A 20,468-nucleotide genomic window follows, 5' to 3' on the forward strand; every position below is an offset into this window, starting at 1 on the left:
CCCCCCCCCCCTGGATAGGGGAATTGAATTAGTGTTACTGTGTGAGATATGAACCCTCTTGGCTACAGAAACTTAGGTCAAATAGTTTAATCTCAACTGTGTGTGATTGGCTCAAAAGAAGGTATTTAAAAGGGTGGAGGAGATCGGAGGGTTGAATGTCACATAAAGTGTGCACTAAATAAAATGTACACACCGAATGCTCAAACACTGAAGCAGTATCCCCCCTCTTCTTCCTTCTGCGGCCCATGATTTATTCCTCTTGGAAGATTGTGTTAAAAAGGTGTGAATAATGCTCCGCTGCGCCATTTGACAGAGCCTGGTCAACTCCTGTCTGACCTGTGTGTGTGTGTGTGTCCATTCAGGTGTGGGGTTTGACCGCTATGGCTGATACAGAATCCGTGCTGATATTTTTTGATTTAAGTGCTAAAAGTGAAACGTTGCTGAATAAATTCATCAATTTTATTGCCATAAAGTAGCCTTATCATAAAATTGCATACACTATATTGGTAATACCAGTAATGTATAGACTTGCACATGGCCCTATCCTTTTTGCTGTTCTGTCATATATGTATGGAGCCACTGCTATTTCTATTGCATTCTTTCCCTCTCTGTCTCCATTACACAAATAAGGACACTCCTATTTCCAATAGACTACAGTCATCCATCACTTCCACCTTGAGTCGCTCAAAGCAGAACGCAGAACTGTCCCTGCTGAAAAAAAGGACAATGATCTGCAGGCGATGGGTGCCCACACTTGCACAATGCACACAATATGGCATAAAAAACAAAAGGTATAGAGGTCCATTCAAGTCTATTTGAGCAGTATATAGAGGTTTTATATATGTTTTAAATCAGCTTTCTGTAGAGCTTGATCCAGTGCTCTCCCCCTCGCTTGGCTCCAGGTTTCCACTATAGTGAACCTGACAGTAAAAGGTTGCAGACACACTGCTGCTGGCTATGACCATGGTTGTAGGTTGGTATCATCTGGATCTAAAGCTACAATTCCTGACTGCTCACTGACTTCCAGATAGCATTTTGACATTTCCACCAAGCTAAAAAAAAGGCGAAATCATCATTTGGGAATATTGAAACTTTCACATTCATACTGTATGGTGTGAGGTCTCCTCTGACGTGTCTAAGCCTCTGTCTACACTTAAAATGTCACTTATGATGATGATGATTGTTTGCCAGTAAAGACAACAGACAGTATTGACTTACTCAGAGCTTTCAGAGCACTCAACAGTGATTAACTGAACCATCCACGGCAGAATCGAGTAACATAATAAACATTGATTGCAGGTGCATTCTCCACCGCCGAATATCTCCTAATAAAATCAGCATATACACTATCCATACTTTAATGTGCACTAGACCACAGCCGTTACCGGTTGGCTGTGAGTGCAGGCTTGTTTCCTTGGTGACGGAATGAAAGGTCAGTTTCGCTCTGTGCACGTGTTCACGCACAAGTGAGGTGCATCGCAATCGAGTCTCCGCTAATGTCGGCATCCACGTCCCTGTACATAACGCAGCACGGAACAAAGCTAACGTGGTGCGACTGCATTATGCTGCAAACGGTAGGGCCGTGGTGCCTTGCATTGACGCGCCGAGCACGGCTGCAGTAACGTGGTGTTTACACACTGACAGGCGCAATCCTTTCTTCAAAGTGAATCAAGAAGGGGAGCCAAGCCACAGTAACTCGGGTAGTCATCAAGGGACTCGGAAGCCGTGTCCGAAGGCGCATATAGTGCATACTAACAGCATGCAATGTGTAGTGTGTGCCATCTCTGTATGCAAATTCAGTAGGTTAAAGGTATGGGTATATGCATACAGTATCGCTGAGAAGTACGGTCATGGAAAATCTGACCCATAATTATTCTTATGCCTTCTAGTCGACAGAGAAACAACCCAGAAGGGGACATTTTCAAAGGAAATTCACGCTTTGATGTAATAAAAGTCTGACTGGAAGCAGAAAGTGCCACAAACTGCATACTGGTATGTGGCATTCAGTTAAGAATGCACTAAAAGCTTCACATGTTGCGCTGTGGTTTGTCACCACCACAAAAAGGAATATTTCAGATATTAATTAGTTTCACTTTACTGCGGAACAAATCACAGTAAAGCAATGGTTTGGATTAAGGATGACTGCGTTCTAACGCCTGATCTGAGACGGATGTACACTATTTACACACAAACTGGAGGCTGGGGGCTGCAACTACTACTATAAAATATCATGTGCATCCTCTTGCATTAAGGAGTGTGGATAAGGACAAGGGAGTATGCGTGTTATGAGTCTGTGTTCACACACACTCACATACAGACATCCATAAAGTATTAATAACCTTTCTTAACGCCTCACGTGGTTACACCTCACTTATCTATGACCTTTTTCAGCTTTATTACCGAGTATCTTAAATTTCAGGTGCCATGACATTTCTACATTAGCCGTTATCCCACTCTAATTACCTGTCAATGCCTAATTTTAACCCTAACTCAGTAAAAAGAAATGCACAGGGACAGGTTTTTATGTGTTAACATTTGGGACATCTTATTTAATATTTTTTACACAGAATCTCAATCTGTCATGTTTCCTGAGCCCATATGACTTGCAGAGGTTTTATTCTGCACGAACCAAAGGAAAATCAAGACATTTCTCTCTCTGTCTTTCTCATTCTCCCACGCTTTCTATCTCTCGCTAACTTTTGTCTCTGCGAGTGAAGAGAAAGCCTCGCAGCCTTTGAAGCAGGCTGCGTGGAGTGTCTGTGCGCGAAGCCGGCTTTTCTCCTCATTGTTTGACATCACAGCGATTGGGTCTGGGCTTGACAAAATATACATATGTACCATGTATAATGTATAACATTGTTCTCTTTATATGCAGTATGTGCAAATGTGATACGCCTGGAAAAAATCGGACCAGTTTACCAATTGAAGCCACGCACCTGCAGCGTACCTGTCAAAATAAAACCATTAAAAGCAAATCAACTGCGCTATTCATTGAGCAGTCAATGAATAGCCTAGCCTAACATTCTATATACCACTAGAATAAACTGATAATTCATTCATAAATGTGTTGATTAAGTCTTCATGGCATCTCTATGTTGGTTTTGAATCTGCATAAAATCTATGAAGCCTTTTCTCTCGTGTCTTTTTGGTGCATGATGCACTTTGTCGCTCTGTGGAACACTTTCTGACGCTTGATGCTCGTTAAAATTAGAAACTGACTATTACTCCGTCTTTCTCTCACTTTCACTTTGCAAAAAAATGAAGTGAAGTCTTTGATGCTCGCTCAATGAAGAGAAAAGCGTTTTTGTTTTGCTGTGTGAAGAAGAGAGCGGCGGCTTTTCTCTTCATTGTGTCTGACATCAGCACAGCGCTTGGGTCTGAGCGTGATCGAGGGCATGTTTAGTTTCACTTCCTTCCTCTTTTCCATTTCCTGATTTCCTGTGCATGTTGAGGCTCACGGCTGGTCTGTGTGAGAGGCTTTCAGCTGCCGGTGGGTTTGCCACATTGTGCTCAACTCTGAATCCGCAGTTTATAATCCTGTGTCATGGAGAACAAGGCAACAGTAGGCTTAACAAGTTAGGGGCAAATTTCCAGATTTAAATTTCAATCAAACCATACAAGCTCAGTTTTGTGTTTTTAAGCAGTTGTTTGTGTTTGTTTGAACATAATCTATCAATGGCTGGCTCATGGTGCCAGCCTGTTAGCTAGTTTGTTTTTAGCACACGTTTTTGGTCGCAGCATTATGACAGAATGAAAGTCACACACACCAATTCACACAAGCAGCGTTTTGAATATATTTGTAGTCTTCTCAGTAAAATCTGAGATTCAGCAGAACTTTGATGGAAGGATGGAAAGGCTGCATGCTGCATGTATGACCACATGGTTGGTTCGTTACGCCACGACAAACATTGCATAGTTCCTCTTAACGTTAAACCGTTGATTTTCACAGAGTGAGACATAAAAACAACTGCTGATTATGTGGTGTTTTCTCTTGTATGGCAGCACAATGCAGCAGTTGCTGTGGTCGCGCTGCGTCTAGACTTTGTAATTGAGTCATTACAACCCTATTAAAACTATGATCAAAGAGGGTGAACGTTTGCTTTACACTGACCTTAACACCCTGAACTAGAACTTTGAGCTCTTTGCTTTAAACATTATAGCAAACCTTGTCATGCGCACATGCACAGAGCACACATTCACAAACCCATGCATCATTCTTCATCTTTCACCACAAGAGCACAGGTCATTTCATCAGTAAATAGACTGATCTCATAATGTCACTTATTTTGCCTGGCTCTTTGTTTCATGGACAGAACTGACTCTCTACTGTATATAGCCCATACAAATCACCCAAACACAGTTGAGATGAATGAGAAGCAGCCCGCCCTGATGCCAACATCACACATGTCAACCCTCCAGAGCATTGTGCCTTAATTACGCAGCCAACATCGACACAGCGGGGTAGCCCTTCGGGGCCCTTTATGTCCTCTGAGATGCGTCTGCCGAGGCCCGGCAGACTCTTTGTAGCTCTGTCCCTTCACTGCCTTTGTCTTTCCATCACATGGGTCCCATGGGTGAGTCCACAGTGGCGTCCCATGTGTTATTATTGGCCAATGATAAAGTAGCTGCCACGGCCCTCATGAATTATGCAGAGTAAAAGGGGAAGCGACTCCGCCCTCAGTTATGTAAATTTAACTTTGAGGAGACACAGGGAGGAAAGGTGCTGGGGGGGGGGGGTCCAGGGAGTTGGTGCAGCCTCACATGGTGTGAATGTGTGTGAAAGGAGAAGGCACGAGTCATGATCTACTAACATACATATGAAGTAGTAAAGTGCTAGAACCAATGATTAATATTCAATGTTTACAAATCTTGAACTATTTATCACAACAGTGGTGTCTGGCAGGTTATAAAAATCAATAAACAAAAGACGAAACTGCAGCGGCTGTATTTCATGAGAAATTATAACCACTGTGGTTGATCTGGCAAAGAGACAAGGACCACCGAAAAAAACCTCACACTTTACCAAGAAAAATATTTCACCCTTGACACTATTCAATTGGCAGATGACCTCTGAGAAACGCAGTTCAAAAACATTGTATAAACAAGCCCGACACATGTGAACTTGCATGTGTGCCTTGTATGTTTATGGGACTACTACTAATGCTAATTTAACCCCTAAATTTAGCTTCATCAGTGCCTTGTGTGAGTAAGCCATCCAGCCATGCATAAAACAAACTGTGCCTAAAAATAACCCAGTCTACTCTGGGCCAGGCCAGGCACTGAGCGTAATAATAGTTCACAACCTCTCTTATGCATGGCAGCTCCATTCCATGTTATTATGTCATGACTGACAGCAAACACTGACCTATTGATGACTCTCAATCAGCAATTGTATTGCTGCTAGCAAAAACTTCGAACAGTAAATGGACCAATCAGCTTCTCGTCTTACAGTCCCAATCTAGTTTCCTCTGAAATCTACAAGTAAGCAGATCCTTTAAAAGTTGATTTCCATTGCCATTGATGACATTAAAATCCAATTTTTTTAAATTGTGCACTCGACCTGTGTGCTTTAAGTTGAACAGTGGGTACCAAATTAAATTTTGAAAGAAAGTAACTGCATATTATAGTAACCATCCCACTGTGACATTGAGTTTATGGTGCTTTTTTCCAGGAAACAAGCCTAACATCAATAGTACTGATATTCAAACCTCAATCACCTGCTTTGCATCAGATGAGCGCATTGGAGCATCAATTACATACAATACTGTAGTCTGTCTGTGTGTGTTACTGGTACAGTCTAATTTTTATAGAGCAGGTCTGCAGGCTCAGTAGGTGAGCGTCTACCTCACTGTGTGTTGACACCGAGCCAGACAACCAGATTCACTGTTATGAAGGCGAATATTAATCTGCTCATAGCTCCGGCTGTCCTGTATTTGAAACAGATGGCATCTGACAAACAGGAGCCACGTGGCCACAGCTCTTGCTACATATAGATTAAAAACTAAATTTTAAATAGATTTAAAAGAAAACAAAATGTATAGACGCTTAAATATGATATATAAATCAAAAAAAGAGAAATAAACAAAAACAACCAATCAGGAGATTGTAATTACATTTGTTCCTTCATACTGCCAGGCAAGACAAACTAATAACGTACTTGCATGAATTGTCAATAAAAATGTATAGCCTATTATCATAAAATACCGGATTATTCATACATGTTGTTAATCCTATGAGATACATCCACTTCCCTGTTTGGGATAGCCTACAAAGCCTTGTCACCACTTAACTTCTAGTCTCTGAGGGCAGATTAAGCTCTGCATACATGAAGCGTCACTGAACTGTTATGTGTAACTGTTAGCCTATACTATAAATTACTATAAGTAACCTTAACAAAGGGGTGCAGTAAAGTAATGAGCGAAAATGACATAAAACGAACTTTATTTCACAGTGACTTGTAAATTTCACCCAATGCTTTCAAATTCCGTTAAATTCATTGTCAATTTAGTGTTTCCTTGCTTATTGTATTATTGTGTCATAAAGCAACAATTAAGAGCCCCTCACAGAGGCATGGATTGCCTTTTTTCTTCTGCACATATTCCATAGGCTATCACGGACTAGAGTGAATATAATTTTAATTTATATCAATTATTTATATCAATTTATATCATTTGTTGACTTCTAATTCTTCTTCTTCTTACCGTTTTTCCGCGACCAAAATATCCACTGGGGGCGTAAACGAGCGCTAAACAAAATGTTTAAAAGTTCAAATCTTCTTAAAACCAAGTGCTAACTTGTGGATTATGCTATGCCGAATTTGATATATATATTTTTTCATTTGGAATCAGCTGCATTAGTGTTCTAGCAGGTATGCTGTTTTTGCCGACATGCAAGGAAACTTTAAACTAGCATCATTGTTTAGGATGTCTGGTTGCGCTCTCTCAGTTGTACTTTGGGGACGGAGCGAGAAGCAGATATCAGGTTTGCCTTTCGTTCCTTACCTGTGACATTTGCGGTCGGAGGTTGATTTCCTTTAGGTTGATGGACTGGGGCCTCAGGTTGTTGAGCAGATGGCAGAGGAGGACTCCATCCCGGAGGGTTTGGGCCAAGTCAAATACCTGTGCAGACTCCCATGTAACCCGGTGGTTAGCTGGAAGCACCTTGCAGTTTATTAACCACAGCGCGCATTGCCTCCAATACTCCATCATTATTCTGACTTCAGCCGGACGAGCGTCAAGCGAATCTGTTCTTTTAAGCAAGTGAAACTGCTGACGGCTCGGTAGTGCGTCTTAAATCGTCTCCATGCTACATCCGCCAACTGTAAAACCCGATGAAAACAGAAGGGGACCACGGCGGAGGTCTAGTGGAGGATGACAGTCCGGTGTACTGAGGCTGTGGATGGAGCTCTGCCTGCACTCTTCCTCTCTCGCCCTCTCTCGCTCTCTCACTCACACACACACGCACACACACACACACACACACACACACACTCACTCACTCTCTCTCTTTCTCTCTCTCTCTGAATGTGTCTAAATGTCTCTCCTCCCTCCCCCTCACCCAGTTCTTCACTTCTTCCGCTTGCCACCCAGAGACTCGTTGTGTAGCCTACTATCTGAAATTACAGTGAAATATATTCCTACTTGTTAGTATAGAGCAAAACATAGACTGAAGGGGGGGAAAAACATGCATTTCTCAAATGATATCAACGAACATGCTAATTATTAACAGCACATTATCAAGCAGCATGTCCAAGTTCCTGCTGAATGCAAATATCCCAGCTGCACATTGAGTAGAATAATAGAGCTATGCTGTCAATTAATGATTAAACAAACCAAATGAGTGCATCACTCTGAGATACAGACCCACTTTACTGTTATGGTTTCCAAAAAAGTTTGACATTTACGATGATGTAGTCATGATTTATGACTCATGAAACCATTGAAAGTCTTCATTTGACATTAGTCATAATGAGGTAAGTTGAAAGTAGTCAATAGTTCAATAACAGTCTTCGTATTGCATTAAGTGAAAGGCTATGCACTGCATAATTTTATAAATAGTTTCTGAGATATGTTCTCTATTTCAGCATTTATAGTTAATGCTGTATCAATAAATTACAGGTAATGTGACGTCTTTTGTTGGTATATATTTTATATTTATGCTTTGTACATTCATATATTAATGAATGGTTGCATGTTTGTTCAGTGATGTATCACAGGTCTTTTTTACCAGAACTTTGAACCTTTCATTTGCATGAATCTCTAATAATAATAATCAAAGAAAGTCATAGTGTTTGGGAGGAAACTGTACTGATTTTTTGAACTTTGGAGGTTTTGGTAGAGTAGTGTTTAACAGTGCTGGTGTCACGGTTGGGTTTTGCTATGTGTGAATGTGGTGTGTGTTTGTCTGTGTGTGTCTCCTGATCATGCTTATTCTCTCCACCTGTGCCAAATCACCTGCCCCTGGCTTTTCCCTTTGCAAACCCCAGTCATCTCTACTCACCTGCCGGCAATCCGCTCATCAACCCTCACCTACTTATACTCTCCTGCTTGCCCTGTTCCAGTTGCCGGGTAATCATTTGACTTTTTCCTCCCCGTGGACTCTTTGCTCGCCGGTGGTCATATCTCGTGTTGCCCCTCTGTGGTCCACGGTTTGTGACTGCCTTTTTGTGTCCAAGCCCTTTTTTGTGACTTTGCTTTTTATTTTCAGTCTGGATTTTCTTTGCTCCCGGTTGGAGTAGATTTTGGTTTCTGTTTTTGTCTAAGTGCCCAGTAAAGAGCCTTGTTTTTCACCTCACCTTGTGTCCTGTGTTTTAGTCTGCGCCTGAGTCTCTTATCCACTCCTAAACCCACACGGTAAACCGTGAACCGTCACAGCTGGTGTTATGTTGAAATGTAATCTTTGTACTGTATGTTAACTGTAATTCTGCTCCTTTACCAGACTTACGATAAGAGACCTGTCTTCTGATTTGCGTCTTTATTTAGTTGGCATTTGGGTTTGTGGTGCTCACACTCAATGAATGGAATTTGGAGACCATTGTGCTTCCTTATTTTGACACAATAACAAAAAAGGATGTGTACAGCTACATCGGTTTAGGAGGGAAAGTTGTTTTTAATAGCATTTACTGACTGGATTATTGCAGTACAGAGTGACATACTCCCCCATCTTCATCTGCCTACCACAGATTGTCTCCTACCAATTTATATTATTCCTTTTTACAATTAAAGACCAATTAGGTGTTTCTCCTCCATCTAAATAAGCCTTTTTCAGTTTATGATCACCGCCCCTGCCATTGTTTCCTCTGTTGTGGGGAAAGTAAACAGAACTACTTCTGTTTTTACACATATTTGTAGGTGTGACATTTAGATTTGTGTCCAACACAAATATCTAATGAAGAGGCCATACATCACGATATGTTTCACTGTAACAATATTACTGGATTATATACCTAAATAATATGGTTTGAGAATCTTTTTTGTTAATGACTATAGGAACTCTCACAGAAAGAGGCAAATACGTGTTAAGACATACTTTAACAAAGCATTAACATTTCTAACATAACATTCTTGCCAAATGCATTACCCCGCTAATCATCTCGCTAAGAGGCACGCATGATTGGCATGACTGAGCCAATATATGGTCTAACTGAAGCTGGGTTTATCTTATATTGCCTCCATGTGATAATGCTGTATGCCAGCTGCTCGATTTATGAGCATCAAATTAAATGTTTTGAATTGCGCAGCAATGAGAATGGAAAGGATGTTGGATCATTACAGTATGCACAGGCTGTCTTTGCTCCATCTTCACCAAATGCCAGTGTATTATGTGGCCTTATAGTTTGTGCCCAGACATACAGAGTGGCTCAGAGAATATGAAATAGTACAACGCTCTCCTCTGTCACTGTCAAGTTGCTGTTGAGCCCCAACTGATCTAGACGAGCTGCAAAGTGAGAGTGCACCTGCAGTACAATTCAGATTGACACAAGTTTTTACCGATCCCTGTTGGACTATTACAACAAAAAGTAATAGGCTACATAAATACTGTAGTAAACGGGATTAAATAGATAAACATCTGAATCAGATGTTTGTGCAAAAGGGGATTTAAGCATCAGAGCGACACAACAGAGGGACGTGATAAATATAGCATTCTAAATGTATTACAAAAAGTATGAATTACATAACAAAAGACACCGATGAGAAATCCAACATGTGAAAACGCAATCCTCTATATAGCGCAGGGTGTGCTGGTAATCACATTAACAGCCCTACATGAGGCTGCTCTTATGGTATGTGCAGAAATGATGGAAGATAAGAAGAGAACTACACACCGACAAGATTCATTTCCTTTTACAGATAGAAACGAGATTCACAGAGACCCTAAGATTTGCAGAGGAAGGACCCTATGCAGTAGAAGAAGAATGTATGCCGATGAATCATACCGGGTACATTTACATACAGAGGCCTGTGCAAACAATGCTGTGAAGATTAGTTTCCAGCATTTTGCAGTTGTAAACCCTTCTGTGACTACGTCATCTCCCCTTCTTCTCTTCATACTTGTGCAGATGATTTGGATGAATGTCAGAGATGTCAGGTCTCCCACTCTTTTGTTTGTCCACATTGTATTCAAATCAAGACTGATCAGGAGTGGAGGGAGTTTGTGTGGCTCAGCGTCCAGCTTTGTCTTCCGCTGGCTTGCGAAGTCGATGCCATGGCTGGCATAGCACAGATGACAAGAGAGGTGGCTAGCAGCCGGATGCTGGCATACCTCTCGGCACCCTTCTCCTGTTTCAGCTTCACTCTCCGCAGCCGAGAAGGACAGCCATGCAGCCAGACAATTATCAGCATTCCTCTGCTGTGCAGGGATGAGGCGAGGCACACAAACACAAAAGTGTAACACAATCATACATTTGGGAAATTGCAATGCTCCCAGTTCTTTTTAAAATTGCCCGTCCCCAATAATCCCGACAGTTTATGATGTTTCGTGGCACCTTGGCATTCCCATCAAAACATGTTGTTATTGCTTTAAATTTTCCATCAATGCACAGATGAATGACTGGCCTATTTCTGGGTTATTTCACCTGGAATATGACCAGAACTAGAAAGTAATGACTATCCGTGTGAGCTTCCAAGAAACAGCGTGATTATGTCTGGGCACATATGGCAGATTTGATCTGACTGCCAGGGCTTTTTTTCTCTCACCATCAGAACACAACACATCAAATAAGAGATAAAAAAAACATTCACTGAAGAAAAGCAAAAACAAGAAGATGGCAAACGATAAGAGGGTATTGAATGTAGGATATCAAAAAGTAAAAGATATCACACAAAAGCAAGTATATCAATTAGATTGAAGGGAGAGTCTACAGCCATCAGCTCCGTGTCATCCCAAGACCCCTCAAGCTAGCATGGCTAAACATTTTGAACAGGAACAAAATCTCGATTTCCGAGATTGGTTAATGGGATGGATTGACCACCACGTATCCATTCCCATTTAGTCACAAAATTGCGCTTGGTCAGGACTCCATTGGCATCACTCAGATTTAGGCAACAAAACTTATTGGTTAGATGTAGTAAAAGATCGTGGTTTGGCTTAGAGTTATTTTATGTGACTTACTTGAAATTAGTTAAAATAGCTTTGACTTTTGGTTCCTTATGGGACACAAACTGTGGTCTCCAAGGTGAATGTCCTGTTTGTTTGACCCATCCATCCTTGAAGTCCAGTGTAATATACAGACAATATGTATTTGACAACCTGGGAATGAGATCGGGCTGGATTGCTATGACATTTTATACATGCATACATAGTTGCAAGAGGATGAGTCCTCATGATCACCTGACTTTTCAAGTTTAAATGTTTCCAATACTTTGTTTTATAACCAAATATCCTCCAAAACTAATGACATTCCCAACAGCCTCAGCTGTACTTTGTATTTAGTGCTAATTAACTAATGCTATGGCAACATGCTAAATCTTATAGGCTACCTGCTTAGCATCAGCATGTTAGCATTGTCATTGCGAGCATGTTAACACACTGGTGTTAGCATTTAGCACAAAGCTTCACTCTGCCTAACAGAGCCACTAGCATTGCTAGTAGACGCGTAATTTGACAAATTTATTTTTCTGGTTACAGTTATAATTGCTGTATTTTCCGCAAACTGGAGCCTGAAAGAGCCCCCCCCCCAAAAAAAAAAAATATATATATAAAGGGGTACATAAAAGTGTTACAGAGAATGCCACAAGCTACACAACAGCATTGTGTCCAGGTCAACACACACACATGCCTTCTTTATTGTTGCTTTGCAAGTTTTGGCATCAAAAAACAGAGTGGCATCCCCTCCATTCCCCACCGTCAGATGATCATAGCTGGCAGCTCCCGGAACATGCGGGCACTGCCATATTGCACGCACTCCATCAATATCTTCTTGCAAATTCTGCCAGGCTTTCATTTATAGAGCTTCACCCTGCTGGTCACTTGATCTGATGATAGTGGCTGATCTATTTGTGCAGCTCTTTTATACCCTCTGTGAAGGGCATGTTATCTCCCTGCCAGAGAATGCAAATCCATTTCCTGGAAATTAATCTCTCTGCTGTAACTGAGACTTAATGTATTTACATACATTTGAATGTAATGTGTGTAATGTTCATCAAAGGACCCTCATACTCCTCTTTCCTTTTTTCTCCTAAATGATGCACAATTTTAATAAGTATGTCTTGGGAAGGATTTTGGTACACATGGCAAGTTTAAACATAAAGTAGCATAAATACCTTCAGATTTCTTCCAGAATGACATTCACAACCATACACAGAGGTATCACTAAATACCCCCTTATCAGCTTTTGTTCATTGTTGTCTAACTGCTATTGATGACCTGACCCTACCCATAGCACTCTATTTTGCTGGTTTAGGAGGACAGGAGAGTAATCAATGGCCTGGGATACCCATGAGAGGCCAGGGATAAGTGGCGCCTGGCCAGTCCTGGAACAGTGGGATCAGCTGGGGATCCATCAGGATGGACGTAATGGAGTGGAAGATATACAGAGAGAGCATGACAAATTAAAATGACAAAGAGAGTCTTTGAAAGCTATTTCAACACATAGTAAATTGCCCTCAGGTGTCGCAGTAGAGTTCGTCAAGTGCAAATTAACTGATAAATGAGTTGAGGGATTTAAAAAAGACGTTAATGGTTTTATTAAAACAGTCAGAGTTTAGTCACGAGGTCAGGCTCAGAAACAGTCCATACAGCTGGAGCCCCAAGCTCAGTGGGTGAGGGGGGTGACCCCCAGTGTTATGTCTGTAGAGGGCCTCAAAAACCCTGCAAAGCAGAAGTTGTCTGAAGAAGCATGGAGACAGTTCTGCATCTCCAAAAGCATTTGGGACAGTCAGTTGTATCAAGATGCAACACAAGCTGAGTTTGATCAATATACTTGCAAGTTATATGTTCTCTTCCTTTTATTTTTATTTTTTTTTACTAACTTTCACTTTTTATTTTTGATCCGGACTGAAATATCTTGACAATTATCAGATTAATCGGCATGACATTTTGTACAGACATACACGGTCCCCAGAGTGTGGATCTTAATTACTATGGTGGTCCCCAGTAGGTCAAAGTTTTCTTTAATTGAGTGCAATATATTCACATCTACTTGATGTATTGGCACAAAATGTGGTACTAGGCATGGTTCCCAGAGGATGAACCGAATTTACCCTTGTGATCGCCTTACCTTTCCACAAGCCCCACCAAGAGGTTGACATTTATGCAGTAGTGGGCCGTCAGGGCCAGCTAATCCTTCTCTGCTGGCCTAAACACAAAGTTATAGCTATTTTATAATTTTTCACAAATACACTACATGTATTATAATTTTTGTTCCCATTGCACAGCTCGTGTCTTCCTCTGTTGCTCTGCTTCCAGCACAGCTTGTTTTAAGGAGAGCTTTTATCCAATCAGATTCCGGCCGGTGTTCCGTTCGCCGGCCGGTGTTTCATTTTATGTGACTGGTTCTTGTCATTGTGTTAATTACATTGATTCTGACTTGTCCGTTAATGACGAAGCATCCCGTCATTGCAGGGTTATTTCGTTTTTTTGTTATTGTTCCGGGGTTCAAAAGGTGACACATCCCGTTGTCTGTTACGTGAGCACAGTCCACCGAAAACATTATATTTCCCACAATTTAAAAGCTTCTGCATTTTCCAAATGCACTAGTATTATTCAAACGTATTGTTCGGTTCGTAAGCCTCGAACCAAACGGTTTAATACGAATTTGTGTATTATTGCACCAATAGAAACAATTAACTGTAGCTCAGTAGGACAGCTCAGAAGGCCCAGGTATAAAATGCACGGCCCGCCACTGCATTTATGGCCCTGACCTTCACTCGCTTTTCATTGAGCGCCATTGTCAGGTCAGATATTTCAAAAATATCTGCAAAACATTCTCATCAGCTTTGTGTTTGATGCTTATTAGCAGATTATAGCATGCTAACATGCTACAGCAAGAACTTGGGAAACATTACTCACTGAACATCAACACGTTAACATTGTAATTGCATGCTAGCATACTGACTTTAGCATTTAGCTCAAAGCACTGCTGGGCCTATAAGCACAACCTCACAGCGCTTCACAGCATAGCTTGGCTGTCATGAATAAAGATTATAAATATATTGTATGCAAGTAACGATTATGCCAATTCCCCTAATGAGACACTGTTGCATAAATACTGCAGGTTCCCACCTCCAACATTATAGAAATACCAGCCTGAAGCACAATACATGTTATTCATCTCCTGATGAACAAGATGTTGCCTTCTGAATGTTAAAAGTAAAATGTTTCAAGGTATCTCTTGACTGGATTCAAGAGCAATCCACATATATGATACAAAACCTGCTTTTTTATTTTTTTTTACCTAACCTTACATACATAACTGTAGTCCTGTGTTGTAACCTCTATCTTACCACCTCTTTGGCCTCCCTCCTGTACGATACAAAACAGTTTTTCTCGGGTTACCATTGGTGCGTGCTTATCACTGGGCTGATGGAACCCTCCCCTTGTCAGAAAACTGACAACATTTTCCAACACTTCAAGTGGTTTGCTAAAAGGTGAAGACGAGGCTCAAAGGTAAGGATAAACAAGTTATCCCGTTATTGACATTAGCACTTCATTATGATGCACCTCATTGAATTAACAAAAAAGACAAAATGACTTCTACATCTGGATATACGGAATGTTGCATTCATAAAACTGAAATAAAACTCAATGTGCAAAATGATCTTGTAACTTGCATTAGACCATTTCCAACAACAACAGTGCGCTGTATTTCTATTTCATTAAATTAAAATGACAGACATTCATGTCAGGCGATCTATGTTCTAACAAACGAGTAAACCCTCACATTATTTCCTGTGTATTCTGTACTCATGTCTGAAATAAAAGCAGATGGCCTTGACTTTGGCAGACAGAGCCATTGGGGCCATTATTGGGGCAGCAGCAGCAGATGCAGCAGGTAAGATAAACTGTGTGATACTGGTGTTGGGACTGAGTTAATTAGAGCAACAGGGCTTTGCATAGTACAAACCAAATCTGCTTCCTACACTTAACATCTCATCTCATTAAGTTCTACTCATACGGCATGTTACGGCTTCTACTGTTTCATATTATATACATGTTTAATTCTAGAGTTTATACATCACACTTATCTTTCATACATCTTTAAAAGTGTTCTGTTTCAAACACTGTTTCGTTGTTTTCTTAGGTGTCACACAGCATAAGCAACATCTGTACATGCTGATAAAAAAACGGGCGTTTCCTTAACTTGTGTAAGTCAGTTTGACTTCACCCATAGTGTTACGAAAGCACAGTTTCTGCAATAGCTGAAATGCTAAACCTATACTAGCCAAAATTATCTTTTATTGGTACAATTTACTGGTTTTAATTGTATTTGCATGTCCTTTTGTGCTGTGTTTCTTTTCAAGCTCTGATGCCTTATAAAGCACTTTGAATTGGCTTGTTGCTGAAATGCTTTATGAATAAACTTGCCTTTTTATGGCCACGCAATTCTTAACTCACCATATAATGATGCACAATAAAGGGAGTAATCCCAAATGTAAGCTCCTGTTTGGTGAATGTCGAACAGGTCATTCTCGATCAGGTTCAAACAACACACATCTATTTCCCTTTCCGTGGTATCTGTCAGACTGTTTCATGTCAAAAACATGCTATTGAATGTTTTACTATTTTTCTCTCTCTTTCGTGTGTGTGTGTGTGTGTTGTGTTTGTGTGTGTTCCCCACCCATACAGCCCAGCCTATGCATTGGATTTACGATCCAGACAGGCTCAAAGAAGTTCTCTCTGATCTGGAGCCCTGTCCTGAGTTCCGGCCTCAGTCAGCAAATCCTTTCTACAGCAGGACGACTGGCAAGCAGACCTGCTATGGAGACCAGGCATACGTCCTGCTTGAGTCACTAAGCCAGTGTGGAGGTACTAAAACAGGCAGCAACATGACTTTCTCAGTGCCAACGTGTTACACTAGCATTGTTCGATTGTCAATAAATCATCAAAGTTAATCATCATGGTTACTGTTGGTAAAATTAAGAATATACTTACCATAAATCCTGATGTTTCAAGGAGGACGGACGACTCTTCAAAGATTTGAAAGATTTCTCAGATGTTTAAGATTTACTCTTTGTCTTTCCTGACACAAGTGAACATTTTGTAAACGATAGCCAGGAGACAAGTATTTTAGCTGAGACTGAAAGACTGAAAGACTGAAAGCATGGGGAACCGTTAAGCCAAGCTGAAGTTTAAAAAGGACATGGTGTGGTTTAATCAGGGGTTATGTGCTTGACTATTTTCCTCTGAGTGATCTGACTTCCTGGTGCTGATGACGATGTCACCTCAGCGTGTTTAATAGTGAACTAAAATGACTGTTTTCTTAAAGATACAGTATGTCATGTGTTGGCAGATGTTAATGTGGAAGACTTGAACAAGCGCATCTACAAGTTCTTTGGCCCAGGAACCGTCTACGACGTGCCTCTCAATGATCCTTACATGAAGAAAGGAGGTATACTGTGCCCATTCTGCTCTCATGCAACTGTCGATATTGTGATGTCCATATGTATCAATCATCAACTTAACTGGCCCCGACGGATGTGAGAGCCTCTGTTACTGTCTGATAACTCTGTGCACAGCGTTTTTCCTACCAGCTGATGGGGAATTCCCTCTAAGATATTCCATACAGTCAGACTTCTCTGTTCTTGGTGTTGAGAGCTTTGGATTGGTGCTGCTTTTTTTTTACGGTCAGAATATCATATAACTACAGTGCTGCTGTAAATCACCACAGCACGTAGGGCACTTTTGGGTGCAGTAAACTGTAGACGGCTTTATGTCTCTGAATAATATAAGACGAGCTGTGTCACCATCATTGGCAGTGATAACCACGACAGAGTAGACAAAGAAAATGGCTCCACCTACAGAAACATAAACTGCATCGACAGACAAGGAAATGTTTCTCTTCCTCTCTCTCTTCTTTTGTCCCCTATCCAGGCCTCTCTGATTCTGTCTTATTAATGAGGGTGAAGCTGTCAAATGCATTCATTTCCCTATATAAACCAGCTGTTTGCTGCATTTGTTAGGTCCCAAAGCCATCCTCCCCATAGACGGCCCATGGAGAAACGCCAGCCTGAAGGCTTTCATCAGAAATGTGGATGCTGGCAAAGAAGAAACTGGTAAAGATCACAGATCAGAAGTGCGTGAAGACATCCCCTGGCATTTTTTTTTTGGTGGCATTAATCTCTGTTTGTGTATTTGTTTTTGAGGCTGTGATGTGGACTGTCAGATGGACGGGGTCACTAAGCTGGCTCCGGTGGTGGCCATGTACGCAGGCCATCCTGAGATGCTGGAGAAAGTGGAGAGAGCCATGCGGGTGACCCAGAACAACGACATGTGTGTGGCTGTGACGCTGGCTGCAGCGAGGTGAGAGAAGGTTCTGAAGAAGCTGATAAACTTTTGGTCATGCACACAAGCTGCAGAATTATGTTGACATGAGTGGAGGGAGGCTTACCCTTTGTTTGTCTGTTTAACATCGTAAGGTTTTTGGAGCATTTCATTCTGAATGGTCCAGATCCCAATGCCCTGGATGCAGTTCTGGCTCAGTTGAACGACCCGAAGAGACAGAACCCTCAGGAGCTGGACCGGGCTGTCGTTGGTAAGGCTACATGTGTCTTGGTCCTTTTGAGATTCAAAGCAATAAAGACATTATAGCAACAAGATAATCTTATTCACTTTCCTGCCAAGATTTGGACGAAAAGAGTACAAAAAGGTCTCGTGGGAAAAGTGCATGTTCAAAACTGCACGAAACACAAAATGGTCTTTTAGCATTTGTCTTTCAAAATCAATATATAATGTTACAGAAAAGGTGTAGAAGATACATAATGTGTGTTATGACAATAGGCAGCCACAGCCAAAAATGGGCCTCAATGTTTGAACACTAAACAATACAGTTTATCTCTCTTCTTGGATCTCTGCTGAAGCGCATATCCACCAGGTGAAGGACAACCTAGCCAAGACATCCCAACAGCTCGTACCTGCTGTGTTCACAAACACATGAGGTAAGCCAGGCGGTGGCAGCAGGATCCAGGTCTGTTGACTTGGCACGGTTCGCGTACCCTCCCTGTCAGCATATCCGTTAGGAGGGTCCTCCATCCTTTGATCTCCTGACTAATGGTCTCCCTCCTCCTTCCCTTTCATTTCCCCCTTCCTGCTGAGTTGAGTGTCTCAGGTTTTACAGGGCTAAAAGGTTGAGATGCTTAATGTACATGTGAGGTTGTGCAGCCCAGGTCTGCTCAACTTACAAGCCTAGTTATAATGAGATTGCAAAAGTAAATCAAATAATGCACGGTGAAGTAACTGCATTAACCTGCTAAATCTGGGTTTGCGTCTAGCTTTGCCTGGTGCGTTCCAGGGAGCCCTTCATGGAGTCCTGAAGCTGAAACAGCTGGATGAAGCAGTCAGAGACACCATGCGCTGCGGGGGATGCACCGCCAGCAGAGCCTCCTTCATAGGAGCCTGTTTTGGGGCACAGGTACTGCAGGAGTGTGACTCTCAGGCATATGAAATAGTCATTAGTCACTGATACTGTTTTGAGTAGGAAATGCGTTCTGAAATGTGCTTTTTCTATAATAGTTTATATTTCTAAAGAGTGATTTGAGGAAAAGGTGTTTTGATTTTTGTTTTGTAATTAAATAGACGTGTATGCAAATAATGTGTGACAGCACAATGCTACTCTAAGAGTACAAGAGTTAACTTGGTCACAAAATCAATCAACAATGGAAAAATAATCATTTAAAAGCAGGCAAAGATATCAACCATGTGTGTTTCATGGTTCACATTTATAATTTAGCATATTGTTGTTGTCTGTAATTGTTCAAGATTCCAGATGTTTATTGTCACTACGCTTGTACAAGTACAATCTGTGAAATACTTCCGCTGGGAGGCTTTATTAGAGAAAGACATAAACAAAGATTAATAATGAAATAAAATATGAGAAACAATACAATTATCCATTTAAGAACAAACAAGACTTTCTATAAAAGGATTGCATTCAAGGTGATGAATATTGCACAGGGGGGTTGGATTGTGCAATATTCATCACCCTGAATGCAATCCTTTTATATGAACTATTATATTTGTTGTTTTTCTTATATGGATATTTTTTGTTGCTACTTATATTTTGTTATATAAGTGTTTAATATATTATCGTTATAATTGTGGAGCTTGTGTGATGAGTTTGACAGCGAGCTCAGATCTTCTGAAAGCTTTGTGCTGCCTTTCAGCTGTCGTCTTGATGTTTTTTCAGACTGGTCTCCAGGGAGTCCCAGAGTCTTGGAGGAAGAGGACACTGAGATATCCTCTGCTGCTGGAGCTATCCGAAGATTTGGTCCAAAAAAAGCTACAATTGTAGTTCAGCTTTGATTTTTGCCCTAAATGCCGTTCTTTTTATCCCATAGAAAGTATTTATGGAGTGTGCATAATTGAAGCTCGAAGACTTTCTCAAGTTGCAGATGTACTTTGACACAACGATCCATGACAGTCGCATTCTAAAGTCTTGTGCTGAATGAAACTCGAAACCATTTGCTCTGTCAAAGCTGCGTCATGTAAGAAAGTGAAAGTCTGTGCAAGGTATTTATGTTGTGTTGAGTTCCTGGAATTCATTTATCCTCAGCAGCTGCATTATAACAAATGTCTCAAATAAAGAACCTAAAGATCACCGACATACATGCATTGTTCCATTAGTTCATTGCTGCAAAGTGGACAGTTGGGATTTCCTAATCCCAGGAAACATACGTTAATGAGAAAGTAATTTTGCTGAAGTTTCAGCTAGTTTTGGTTCTCTCTTACCCTTGAGTGCTTTCCGTAATTGTGAAGTGAAAGAGCAGATACACACAGATTTACTACATGGAACAACCAGACAGCAACCGATTCCT

General features: G+C 41.1%; 2 protein-coding genes across 6 annotated transcripts in view; one reads left to right on the forward strand and one right to left on the reverse strand.

Annotated features, from left to right (window-relative positions):
* vav3a (vav 3 guanine nucleotide exchange factor a) overlaps positions 1-7,457 on the reverse strand; it is an 85,449-nt gene extending 77,992 nt beyond the window's left edge. For all 4 annotated transcript variants that reach the window (XM_031876716.1, XM_031876714.1, XM_031876715.1 and 1 more), the window contains exon 1: positions 7,002-7,457. In XM_031876716.1, coding sequence (XP_031732576.1) covers positions 7,002-7,208 — 207 coding nt within the window. In that variant the 5' untranslated portion in view covers positions 7,209-7,457. The remainder of the gene's footprint in view (positions 1-7,001) is intronic.
* Positions 7,458-15,057: 7,600 nt separating this feature from the next.
* Positions 15,058-20,257, forward strand: LOC116399514 (crystallin J1A-like). 2 transcript variants are annotated; one of them, XM_031876723.1, is made up of 10 exons: positions 15,058-15,105; positions 15,421-15,490; positions 16,285-16,464; positions 16,949-17,047; positions 17,619-17,711; positions 17,802-17,958; positions 18,075-18,190; positions 18,516-18,593; positions 18,927-19,066; positions 19,841-20,257. In XM_031876723.1, exons 2-10 carry the CDS (start codon positions 15,424-15,426, stop codon positions 19,943-19,945), a joined length of 1,035 nt encoding a protein of 344 aa, XP_031732583.1. In that variant the 5' UTR covers positions 15,058-15,105; positions 15,421-15,423; the 3' UTR covers positions 19,946-20,257. The 2 variants fall into 2 exon arrangements, with proteins under 2 accessions (XP_031732583.1, XP_031732584.1); XM_031876724.1 differs by having other exon boundaries at positions 15,074-15,105; positions 15,424-15,490.
* Positions 20,258-20,468: the final 211 nt, after the last annotated feature.

This window comes from Anarrhichthys ocellatus, unplaced genomic scaffold (assembly GCF_004355925.1).
Source record: "Anarrhichthys ocellatus isolate YVR2014 unplaced genomic scaffold, GSC_Weel_1.0 scaffold113, whole genome shotgun sequence".
Classification (NCBI taxonomy): domain Eukaryota; kingdom Metazoa; phylum Chordata; class Actinopteri; order Perciformes; family Anarhichadidae; genus Anarrhichthys; species Anarrhichthys ocellatus.